At 38.4% G+C, this 13438-nt stretch overlaps 1 protein-coding gene across 1 annotated transcript in view; it reads right to left on the bottom strand.

Annotated features, from left to right (window-relative positions):
* The window catches only part of MAP3K3 (mitogen-activated protein kinase kinase kinase 3), a 102252-nt gene that overhangs the window by 71799 nt on the left and 17015 nt on the right, over positions 1 to 13438 (bottom strand). Inside the window, exon 3 of the mRNA XM_077163541.1 lies at positions 10536 to 10576. Within this exon, the coding sequence (XP_077019656.1) occupies positions 10536 to 10576 (41 nt within the window). The remainder of the gene's footprint in view (positions 1 to 10535; positions 10577 to 13438) is intronic.

Here is a 13438-nt window from a genome sequence, read left to right as displayed (position 1 = left end):
AATCTTTATTATTTCCTTCCTTCTGTTAATTTTAGGTTTAGTTTGCTCTTCTTTTTCTAGTCCCTCAAGACATGAACCTAAGTAATTGGTTTGAGATCTTTCTTCTTTATAAAAATTTAAGCATTTAGAACTCTAAATTTCCCACTGAGCACTGCCTTTTCCATATCCCATAAGTTTTGGCATGTTGTGTCTTTGTTTTCATACATTACAAGGTTATTTTCTAACTTCTCTTGTGATCTTTCCTTTGACCCATTAGTTTAAGAGTGTACTGTTTAATTTCCACATATTTGTGAATTTTTCAGTTTTCTCTGTTACATTGCTATAGCTTTTCATTACTGTGGTCAAAGAAAATACTTTGTATAATTTCCTTTTTTTTTTTTTAATTTATTGAAACTCATTGTGGCCTAACAAGTGTTCTATCCTGGAGAATGATCCATATAAACTTGAGAAGAACGTGTGTTCTGCTGTTGTTGGATGGAATGTTTTATGTCTGTTAAGTTCATTTGCTTTAAAGTACTGTTCAAGTCCTGTGTTTCCTTACTGATCTGTCTAAATGTTCTATCCATTATTGAAAGTGGTGCATTGAAGTTTCCTACTACTTATGTAGAACGATTTATTTCTCTCTTGGAATCTGTTAAGGTTTGCTTTGTATTTGAAGGCTCTGTTGTTAGGTACATATATGTTTATGTCTGTTATATATTTCTAGTAAATTGACCCTTTTATCAATACAGTGTCCTTCTTTGTCCATTCTCACAGTTACTGACTTAAAGTCTATTTCACCTGATATTATTATAGCTTCCCTGCTCTCTTTTGTTTATTACGTACATGAAATATTGTTTTCCATACTTTCACTTGCACCCAATTTGTGCTTTTGAAGCTCATGTGAATTTCTTTTACATAGCATACAGTTGGATCATACTTTTAAAAATCCATTCTTCCAATTTAAAATAATCTATTTACACTTAAGGTAATTACAGATAAGGCAGGACTTACTTCAGTCCATTTGCCAACTGTTTTTCATGTCTTATACCTTTTTGTCCCTCACTTCCACCATTTCTGACTTCTTTTGTGTTTTGTTGATATTCTGTAATGAGCCATTTTGATTTCTTCTCATTTCCTCTTCTGTAAATTTTTTTAGACTTCTTCTTTGGGATTACTATGGGGTTTCTATTTAACACCCTAAACTGGTAACAATCTAGTTTGAATTGGTACACTTTAACTTCAACAGCATATACAATCTCTGCTCCTATACCTGCCTATTCCTCCTCCCTTTATGTTGCTCTTGTCACAGCTTAAATCTTTATACTTATGTACCCAGAGAAGAAGATTTATGATTTTTTTATGCATTTGTATTTCAGATCATGGAAAAAATAAATAGTGAAATTATAAATTAAAAATACATACTATTTGGACTTATATTTACCTTTAACATGGATTTTTGTTTCTTGACTTCAAGTTACTGTATAGAGTCCTTTCCTTTCATCCTCCAAGTCTCCTTTTAGCATTTCTGCAGGGCGGGTCCAATGTTAATGAATTCCCTCAACTTTTGTTTATTGAGAATGTTTTGCTTTCTCCCTCATTTTTAAAGAATAGTTTTGCCAGAATTAGAATTCTTGATTGAGTTTTTTTTTTCTTTCAGCACTTTAAGTATGTTATCTCACTGCCTTTTGGCATTATGGTTTCTGATGAGAAATCTGCTATTAATCATATTGAGGATCCCTTGTACATTGACAAGTTGCCTCTCTCTTGCTGCTTTTAAGTTTTTTTTGTTTTTGTCTTTAGCCTTCAACAGTTTGACTACAATGTGTCTCAGTGTGAATCTGAGATTATCCTGCTTGGAGGTCGCTGAAATCTTGGATATGTATATCCATGTGTTTTGTCATATGCAGGATGTTTTTTGGCTGTTTCTTCAAATATTCTTTCTGCTCCTTTCTCCTTCTCTTCTCCTTCTGGAACTCCCACAATGCATATGTTCACTTCATGGCACACCTCCCCCCCCCCGCCGCCCCACATTTCTTAGGTGCTCTTCACTTTTTCTTCATTCTGTCCCTCAGACTGAATAATTTCAATTGTCCTATATTCAACTTCACCGATTCTTCTGCCTGTTCAACCCCTCTAGTGAATTTTTTATTCAGTCATTGTAATTTCAGCTCCAAAATTTGTTTGGTTCCTTTTAAAAATTTCTCTTTACTGAATTCTTCATTTTGTTTCTCTATCATTTTCCTGATTTCCTTTATCTCCTTGTCCATACTTTTCTTCAGCTCACTGAATTTATTTAAAGATGTAGGAGTTAACTTCTTTGATTAGTAATTTCAATGTCTGGGATTCCTCAAGGATGGTTTCTATCACTTTATTTTATTCCTTTGAATAGTCTATCATTTCCTATATCTTTATATCCCTTATGAATTTTTTGTTGAAATCTGTACATCTGAATATTATGTTAACTCTAGCAATCAGATTCTCCCTTTTCTCCAGAGTTTGCTGATTTTTTATTTTTTATCATTTAAGGATGTAGTAGTATATTTCTTTATTGATTTTTTCAAGTTATTTTTGAGAAGTATGTATTCCTTGTCATAAATGATAGTCTCTGTTACTTTAGCTTGTATTTGGCAAGTGTTTCCACAGAGATTTCCTTGAATGCCAGAAGTTCAGAAAAAAGAAAAACAGACACACACACAAACAAAATCTCCAAGTCCACGCAAATGAGCTCTTTGTTAAGGCTCTCCTGAAATGCTTAGTCTGGCTTACAATAAGCCGATGCATCAGTCTGAGGTGAATGCTTAGGGCCTTCTCAACATCTTTCTGAGCATGCATTTTGCCCTTGGCATGCACAGTGGCTTTCAAAATTCCTTAGTATGTATGAATACTCCTGGATATCCTCATTTCCCTCAAAAAAATCTCTCTCCAGCTTTTCCTCCCAAAACCCCAGACAGTCTATTGTATACCTCATCTATAATCTTTCCCCAAGGTGGTTCCATGCCATTTCTTCACACTACTTTCCTGCCCTATGTGAGTTTGGAATTGGGTGAAAATGACAAGCACCCTGAGTCAGTCTTTCAGAGAGCCACCAGATGGTTGGAACACACGTACATATACAACTAATTTGCACATTATGTGTGCTCCACTTTCTCCATAACCAGATACCAGGGGACAACACTGAGAAAATGGACCATGATCACATAGATGGTGACTGAGCTGGAGAGGGGCTGGGTCATGGCAAATAAAAGCAACATACAACTTTCCCACTGTTTAAAGATTGCCTTTTTCTTGATTCAACATTCACTTGATTGCTGTATACCGTTGAGTGTTTTCCAGAGTTCTTGGAAAGTTGGTTCTGACAATTTCTGCCCTTTATTTTTTGGAAAGTTCAGGGATGGGAGGCATGCATTTGGAGTTTCTTACTTCATTATGTTGCTGATGTTACTCTCTTTTCCTTTCTTCTCAATATGTGACTCTCTCTTTTTTAACTCAGCTCTATTTCTTTTTCTTTCTTATTTACCTTTACCTTTTCACCCTTATGAACATTCATGAGGTTTGCAAATAGTACCTGTTTTAGTCTGCCAAAGCTGCCAGAATGTAACACACCAGAGACAGATTGGCTTCTAATAAAAGGAGAATTATTTAGCTAAAAATTTACAGTACTTTAGAGAAAAGGCATTTCCTAACTTTCATTTGAGGTTCTCTGTTACATGGGAAGGAACACAGCAACATCTGCTGACCTTCTCTCCTGGCTTTTGGGTTCCAACAGCAGTCCCCAGGATGATTCCTTTCTGCATCTCCAAACGTCTGGGTTTAGCTGCAAGTGCTAAGATGAGGTATGCTGAGCTGCTTGGGCTGTGCTAGGTTGAATTTTCTTCTGACCTCTCTCTTTTAAGCCTCCAGCTAATTAAATTAAACAGCACTTACTGCAGAAGGCACTCCCCTTAGCCGACTACAGATGTAATCAGTTATGGATGAGTTTCATATGCTAATGATTCAAGTCCACCGCAACAGAACTGGACACCATCACCTGGCCAAGTTGACATCTGAACCTAACTACAGCAGTACCCTAAGTATTGTGCAATCCCAACCATTTGTTCTACCGCTTTAGCTTGGACCTTTCTGGTAATTACAGTTAAATATCATGGCAGGCCACTCAGTTTTAAAACTGCGTTCCAAAAATTTCTGTTAGGAAACAACCAAAAAACCTCTGGTTTTGAACTGTACTGAAAACAACGTCTCAACTCTTTAATGACTCAACCCCAGGGCTTGAAACGTCTTTTCCATTGTTGATTTTTGAGATTCCACAGATATCTCAATACCGATTATGCTCAGAATTGAACTTCCTAAAATCAACTTTCCTATTATAGAGTTAAAGGAATTCTCCTTCAGTTGGTTATTTGATCAATTTTCTTAACTAGGACATATCTAGGCATATATGTGTTGTTACTGAGGCTTTTCTAGAGAGACTCATTAAGTTATTTCAAAGAGCAATTTATATTATTACAGGATAGAGGGAGAACTTGTCCAGGTTAGAGTAAAAACTTGTCCAAAAGGTATTAAAATATGATTTTTTATTAAATACTACAGCAACATTGTTCTAGTTTGCTAGCTGCTGGAATGCAATATACCAGAGATGGAATGGCTTTTAACAAGGGGAATTTAATGAGTTGCTAGTTAACAGTTCTAAGGCCGAGAAAATGCCCCAATTAAAACAAGTCTATAGAAATGCCCAATCAAAGGCATCTGGGGAAAGATACCTTGGTTCAAGAAGGCCAATGAAGTTCAGGGTTTCTCTCTCAAGTGGAAGGACACATGGTGAACACAGTCAGGGCTTCTCTCTCATCTGTAAGGGCACGTGGCAAATATGGCATCATCTGCTAGCTTTCTCTCCTGGCTTCCGGTTTCATGAAGCTCCCCGGGAGGCGTTTTCCTTCTTCATCTCCAAAGGTCGCTGCCTGGTGGACTCTCTGCTTCATAGTGTTGCTCTCTCTGAATCTCTCATTCTCCAAAATGTTTCCTCTTTTATAGGACTTCAGAAACTAATCAAGACCCATTCAAATGGGTGGAGACATGTCATCCCCTAATCCAATTTAACAACCATTCTTTACTAAATCACATCAACCAGGGAGATGATCTCATTACAGTTTCAAATATAGAGTTTTGAATAGGGATTATTCTACCTTTATGAAATGGGATTTATATTAAAACATGGCTTTTCTTAGAGGGCATACTTCCTTTCAAACCAGCACAAACATTAAAAAGGGAAGATAGATGAAACAAGACTGACAAATTGTTGATAATGTTGAAACTGAATGAAGGTCCCAGGGGCCTCAGTATAATATTCTCTTTAGTTCTGTGTGTGTTTGAGATTTCCAAAATAAAATGTTTAAATGAATGTATTAGGTTGAACTATATAAGACTGCTGACAGTTAATCATTTTTGATGTACAAAAGTGGCATTTTTGGGTGGTGCAACGGTGGCTCAGAGGCAGAATTCTCGCCTGCCATGCCAGAGACCTGGGTTCAATGCCCAGATTAAAAAAAAAAAAAGTGGCATTTTCTTATGGGTTCAATCCAAGAGTCTAAAACAAAAATCAGTAAAGATATAAATGTAACAGAAGGTAACTCTTATATATATGGAACCTCAACTGCACTATAAATAGTGACAGGATAACTAATTACCCATTAAAAAAACACACAAAATAAATTTAAATTGATTAAAGACCTGAATGCAAAAATATCTATCTATCTATGTATAAACACTAGAAGAAAATATAGGATTAAAAAAAAATCTTGGAGTATGGGAGGTCTTTCTAAGCATGACACAAAATATGAAAGCCAAAGGGAAGATGATTGCTTTGACAACAAAAATTAAAAGTTAAGATGGCAAAATGAACCACTGACAAAATAAAAAAGCAAACTTCAAACTTGGAGAAAGTATTTGCAAAAATGAATAAAAAGACAGTGCAACAGAAAAACAGGCAAAAGACAATGCCTTTATGCTTCTTCCTCCATGCTGAGAGGAAGAAGTAAGTTCTTACATATCTTCCCTGTTCCCCCAGAGTGGGAATAATATAACCAAAGGAAAAAGCAATACGCCATAGTTAAGAGGGATCTAAGTCGCTGGATTTTAATGAAATATGACTACATAATTTCTTTAATATTTTTCTGTGCCTGGTTGGCTTAAATCAGTAGGCAGTAAAAAGTCGTCATCATCTAGAACTACACTATTCAAAATGGTGCCATATGTGGCTTTTTAAATTTAAATTAAGTAAATTAAATCAAATATCAGTTCCTCAGTCACACTAGCCATGTTTCAAGTACTCACTAGCCACATGTAGCCAATGGCTACTATATTGGACAGTATAGATAGAGAATATTTCCAATATAGCAAGCAGAAATTTCTACTGGTCAACTCTAACAGAGATTTACTATTATCTATAACTATGCTTCACACAAAGCCTGTGGTAGTTAGATTCAGTTGTCAACTTGGCTGGGTAAAGGCACCTAGTTCTGTTGCTGTGGACATGAGCCAATGGTACCTGAACCTCATCTGTTGCTGATTACATCTGCAGTAGGCTAGGAGGCGTGCCAGTTGCAATGAATGACGTTTGACTTAATTGGCTGGTGCTTAATGAAATAGCACAACGTAGCACAGCCCAAGCAGCTCAGCATACCTCATCTCAGCACTCACAGCTCAGCCCAGGCCTTTGGAGATGCAGAAAGGGATCACCCCAGGGATCCCTTCTCTCCAGAGGCCTGGAGAGAAGGCCAGCAGAGATTATCCTGAGCCTTCCCATGTAAGAAAGAACCTCAGATGAAAGTTAGCTGCCTTTCCTCTGAAGAACTAATGAAATAAACCCCCTTTTATTAAAAGCCAGTCCATCTCTGGTGTGTTGCATTCTGGCAGCTAGCAAACTAGAACAGATTTAGTACCGGAGAGTGGGGTGCTGCTTCAATTTGCAAATACCAGATATGTTGGAATGGTTTTTTGGATGGCTAAGGGGAAGATTTTGGAGGAACTGTGAAGAGAATGATGGAGAAGTCCTGGAATGCTTGAAGAGACTGTTGGTGTAAACGGAACCACTGTCAATCTTGACAAAGGAGGACACAAAAGGGAAAAAATTGGAGTCTGCAGAGTGAGAGCCATGGAAGCTAGGCCAGAAGAGTGGAGCCACCCATATACATGGAGAGGGGGTGAGTTTATCCTGAAGGGCGAGGATGAGTTTCCCACCTCAATGCAGTGTTAAGAGTTGTGCAGCCTCAGGCCTTGGAGAAGGTAGAGCACGCTTCTTGGGGGACTGGGGAGAGCCTGGCTGCCACCACTTGGAGGGGTTAAGCATGTGCCCCAGAAATGGCAGAGAGCCCAGGGGTGGCCCTAATGCCTGGAGAGAGTGGAGCCGAGAAAAAGGTGGTCTCCTCAGTGTTCCCTGAGGTTGATTTGGAAAGAGGTGGGCCACTGCATAGGCCCTTGGAAAGAGTGGGACTGCCACTTTCTAGAGCTGAAGGATAAATGACTTTCAGACTTTGAAATCCAATCGTGTTTGCCCTGCAGGTTTTCTTTCCAATTTCTCCCTATGGATCCTGTGACTGTCCCTCCTTTGCATATTGACACCACACAACTTGTTTTGAGATTCACAGGTCCACGGCCAGAAGAGAATTTTTTTTCACCTTAATATTGTTCAAGGTGATGCGTGTAGTTGCCAAGTTGACAAGGGGTGGACATGAGCCAATGGTACGTGAACCTCATCTGTTGCTGATTACATCTGCAGTCGGCTAGGAGGCGTGCCTGCTGCAATGAATAACGTTTGACTTAATTGGCTGGTGCTTAAATGAGAGAGCGCAACATAGCATAGCCTAAGCAGCCTGGCATATCTCATCTCAGCACTCGCAGCTCAGCCCAGGCCTTTGGAGATGCAGAAAGGAATCACCCTGGGGAAGGTTGTTGGAACCCAGAGCCCTGGAGAGAAGGCCAGCAGAGATTACCCTGAGCCTTCCCACATAAGAAAGAACCTCAGATGAAAGTTAGCTGCCTTTCCTCTGAAGAACTAACAAAATAAATCCCCTTTTATTAAAAGCTAATCCGTCTCTGGTGTGTTGCATTCTGGCAGTTAGCAAACTAGAACAAAGCCTAACTCAGGAAGAGAATTTCTCTATAATTTTTTCTCCATCCATCACCACCTTCATTTCTGGAAATCATGTTGCTAACCTTATTAGTTTTTCTCACCAGGAAATCCATCCATATCGTAATCTTTATTTTTTCTCCTGAAATCAAATGTCCTAAGCAGTGAGACTGTTAGGTGTTGTCTAGATGTGGGATGTCTAGAGATGCATATTTTCTGGAGCATTTTGAGAGAATAACTTAGCATAAATTCCTAAAAGCAAATCATATCCCCTTCTTCAAGGACTTAGTAACAGTTCAAAAGGGGCCCATATGGATAAACTACAAGGAGACTACTCAGATGCCCATAGCATAATGTTGGAAAAGGATCAGTGTCAGTCTCCTACATTTGGCTTGGCAATGGGCCATGCAAGATCCCCACTAGCAGCTCAAAGTTTGATCAAGATCAGAAACGAGGACTTTCAGATTTGGTGAGATCTAAGTTGCTACCATCTATTCATCTGAATAACAGGCATTTTTAGGCCAACACTTCAAAGAGGGGTCTAATACTCTGGATAACCACTCTCATCAATGTTTTCAAAAGCAAGGTGGTCAGGGGTCTGGTCTTCACTCTTCCAAAGCAAAGTTTGGGAAACTAACCAGCAGGATGAATACCTGGCATGAATGAATGGGAAAAGTCACTACTTCTTTCCTCTTCTGTAAAATCTACAAGAACCTACAACATTTAACTAGATACTATTCAAATTCCTGGTAAAAAGGAAACAAGGTCTTTAATGATACTCTACAAAATCCTAAGACATGAAATACATGCAACCAGTGATGTTTGACACAAAGTAGCTTGAATTTGGCCTCCCTATACTAAAGTCTTTTATAAAGTCCTTGTTTCCAAACATAGTACACAGTGAAAAGCATAGCTCCTGAAAACAGCTCCATATAATGAGAATGCATAATTTTCAAAACTTTTATACCAACTTGCTGCTGCTCAGGGCTTCAGTAAGCCAATCCTGTCTAACCACCTTAAATATTTGTGATTTTGGTCTGGCAGCTATTTAAAAACTAAACATGTATACTTTCTCACCGTAAGTCTGCTCATTGTAACTGCATATTACTTTGGGAATAGGGAATTCAGTAGAGAGCAACTTTGTAATTAGGTTCTAAAACAACTGAGTTTTTGATTTTTTTAATTTCATATCAACTTCTGAAAGCTCTCTACTACTCCATTCCTCCAACTGGTCAATGTGAAAAGTAAAAACAATGAAGTGACAATCTAACTGCCCTGCTATTGGCGAGACACAGGACTAGTAGAAGGACTATGGCTCCAACAGTTTCACTTTCCAAAATATTTCCACTGGGTACCCTATGATAACCTTGCAGGCTTGTGAATACATTTTTTAAAGGGAAAACAGTAGCCATAGAACTCTATGGCTGACTTCCAAATGGGCTGAAAGTTGCCGGTAGCAGAAAACTACCAGTACTAAGAGTAAGTAAGAGCAAGTAATAAAGTCCCACATAGGAGGACCTCATCCTCATGGGTATACTCTTGCCTGTCCAAATGCTCAAAGCCAAAGAAAAAGGGGGAGAGGAGTATCAATGGGGGAAAAAGGCAAAGAGTAGGAAACAGATACTGAAAAGCACACTTATATACCATGTGCCACGTAAACACAGGGTCCCAAATATCCCAAGATATTTTTAAAAGTTTTTCCTTAAATAACTTGAGAAATTAAGTAGAGTCATGTTTTTCTTCTGAGAATTTCTACTTGACTCCCTATACAAAAACAAAGACACACACAAAAAAGAACAAAACCCCTAAAAATCCTGACAATGGAGAAAAGGACAGAAAAGTAATGTTCAGTTTTGTAACATTACTTCCACTTTCCTAACAAGGTTAAGATGCAAACTATAAACTGAAAAACCCTCTACATCCTCAAAGGATCTGAAATCTTTCACAACTGATGGCCTCCATGCAGCTTCCCATAACTTAGATATATCATAAGAAACTCCCAATTCACCAACCTGGTACTTGGAATGGACAAAGCAAGGACTCCTCTATCAGAGACAGCAATGGGACCATGTCACAGGATAATCCTGATCTCCCTCCAATGCCCACAGATGGCACAGTGTCAGGGTGTCTGGAAGCCACGACTCTGAGTAAAACTGGAGTCTTGGATTCCTCCCCCAACATAATGGCAGACCTCACAGTAAGTAGCAGAATAGAGCAGAATAGTAAAATATCAGCAGTTGAAATGGCTTCCAATTCTAAGACCAGAAACAAGGTTCACTTGGTAGGCTAAACCAAGAGTGAAATGTACCACTTTATGCACAATCAACTGCATTAACCAGCCAGTGACTCCTTAGGCATCACTACAAGGAAAAAGCTTCCATGCACTTGATGCTTTCTGAGAACTCCAGCACTGATCAAAACTCCGACTTACCGCCTCTCTCCATTGTGTTCAAACTTGATCCTGACGTCACTCTGTCAAAAGGAATGATAGAGAAGTTAGAGGTTTCTCTGGCATGTGTAACTCCTCCATTTCCAGGTAAGCCTCAAGCTGTCTTTTAGCAACATTAGGCAAACATCCCTGATGGCTCATGTTCTATCTTCTCTACACAGACTGGAATTCTTTCCAATGAGTTGCAGCCTTCTAGTTCTAACCTCAGGGGCAACCAGGCCTTGGGACAAGATCCCTAGGTGGCTGCCCCAGCTCACGTTGTTGTGCTCTGGACATGCCATTTCTAGCTTCATACACTCTCTATTTCCATAGCTGGCTCTGGCGCTTCCTCCACCACTACATCACCTTCTGAACAGGATACTTTTCCTTCTTAGCTGATGTGACTGAAGAAGAAATCAAAGTTTATACTTCCTAGCTATATGACAACAGGCAAGTTACTTATCCTTTATGAATCTTAGTTTTTCTACCTGCAATGTGGGGGGCTAAAAAGTTGTCATAAAATCTAAACAATATAATTAAAATGAATGACACAGTAGACATGCAATAAATGGTGGCAGCTGTTGTTGCTGCTACTGCTGCGGATGCTATTTTAATTACTATTGGTTTCCATGATCCCTGTCAAGACTACCCCAGTGAGCGTAAAGTGGGACTCCAGGAAATTACATCATATACTGTCCCCAGCCTTATCCAAAAATGATCATCATGGGTAGTCTGAAATCTCCATAACTGCAAGGATCATATCTATCTTGTTTTGGTATCTCTAGTTCCAAGCAAAGGGAAGAGCATATAGTATCTATGCTTAATCATATTTATTAAATGGATGAATGAATTGGAGAACAGAATTGAGTGTAAATATGAAAAGTGAGAGGAAGCAGAAGTGTTAGACTATTAAAGAACAAATCAAGGAAGAAGATGTATTGCAAAAGGGCAAAAAAAAAAAAAAAAAACAGAAAGAATCAAAGAATGACAGAAAAAGAGAAGAGATTACAGAAGAAGAGCTAAAAAGGAAAATGAAAAGTAAGACCGTAAGAAACAAGTAAAGAATAGAGATGGAGAAGATAAAGAGTCCATAGTCAATGGGTGCAAATTATACTGGGAAAGATAAATTAATGGACTGAAGCTTAGAAGAAAGAAGAGGGTTTAAGAATATCTGTCTGAGCATAAGGAACATAATATCAGACAGAGCAGACAACAAAAAAGGGAGCAAGTTTGAAAAATAGGTGAGTACATAAAGAACTCCCTTTTCCCAAGAGATTAGGGGGCTAAAATTCTCTTCCAAGCCCAGAAAGGATGTCTACTGAAATGAAACAGTGGTTCTAATTTATACTCTTAAAAATTATTGAGGACCCAAAGAGCTTTTGTTTGTGTGCATTATATCTATTGATATTTACCATATTAGAAATTAAAACTAAGAAAATTCTAATTTACTTATTCATTTAAAAAATAATAAAAACCATTACATGTTAACAGAAACACAGTTTTATTAAAAAATTTTTTTTTTCCAAAAACAATTTAGTGAGAAGAATGCAAATTTCTTTAACACATGGCTTAATAGGAGACAGCTGGATTTTCATGGCTGCTTCTGCTTTCAATCTGTTGTGATAACACATATGTAACCTCTGGAAAACTCCACTGTACATTCTTGAGAGAATGAGGGTTAAAAAGGCAAATAATATCCTAGTATTATAATGAAAATAGTTTTGACCTCATGGACCCTGAAAGGTCTAGGCATTCCCAAGACCACATTTTGAGAAATCATGAATTAGCATACAAGAACTGAAAAGAAATTTTCAGTCCTCTAACTCCATTATTTTAAAGATGAGGAAATTGGGTCTCAAAGAGCTTAGTGTTCGTGTACTAAAGTTCATGTACTAAACAGTGGACAGCAAGGCTCCCCAGAGGAACAGAGCTGCAGTATGATAACATTTCAAAACGCAGTCCTCGATATGGCCCTCTCACCTTTCAATAAATTTTGAAATAATGAATAGTGAATAAATTATATATAAATAAATAATGGGGTGGGAAAGGGTACATATAAATTGGGTAGACAGAAACACTAGTGTACCAGTGTACAGAAACCACACTAGTGTTTCTGTCTACCCAATTTATATGTACCCTTTCCCACCCCATTATTTATTTATATATATTCATATTTTTTACTCATCTGTCCATACCCTGGATAAAGGGGTATCAGACACAAGGTTCTCAAAATCACAGTCACATTGTAAACGTTATCTTTATACAATCGTCTTCAAGAATCTAGGCTACACAGCTCAACAGTTTTAAGTACTTCCCTCTAGTCAGTCCAATACACCATAAACTAAAAGGGGATATCTATAGAATGCATAAGAATAACCTCCAGGATAACTTTCTGACTCTGTTTGAAATCTCTTAGCCACTGAAACTTTATTTTGTCACATTTCTCTCTTCCCCTTTTTGGTCAAGAAGGCTTTCTTAATCTTTTGATGCTGGGTCCTGGCTTATCCCAGGCTTTCTGTCCCACACTACCAGGGAGATTGATACCCCTGGGAATCATGTCCCATGTAGGAGGGCAGGCAGTGAGTTCACATGCTGAGTTGGCTTAGAGAAAGAGGCCACATCTGAGCAACAAAAGAGGTTCTCTGGGGATGATTCTTAGGCCTAATTTTACGTAGGCAAAGCCTATCCTTTGCAGGAATAAGTTTCATAGGGGTGGACCCCAAGATCAAGGGCTTGGCCTATTGATTTGGTTGTTACCACTGCTTGCAAGAATATCAGAAATTCTCCAAATGGGGAAGTTTATGCAGCAAGTTTTAATACCTGAGGAACCAGGAGTGGAGTCTGTGGCTGGGCTGCAGGTGGATGGGGATGGATGGGGATGAATGGGGATGGAAGAGGTAGAATGG

This window comes from Tamandua tetradactyla, chromosome 6 (genome assembly GCF_023851605.1).
Source record: "Tamandua tetradactyla isolate mTamTet1 chromosome 6, mTamTet1.pri, whole genome shotgun sequence".
In the NCBI taxonomy this organism is placed as follows: Eukaryota; Metazoa; Chordata; class Mammalia; order Pilosa; family Myrmecophagidae; genus Tamandua; species Tamandua tetradactyla.
This window is presented reverse-complemented; position numbering and strand designations above follow the sequence as displayed.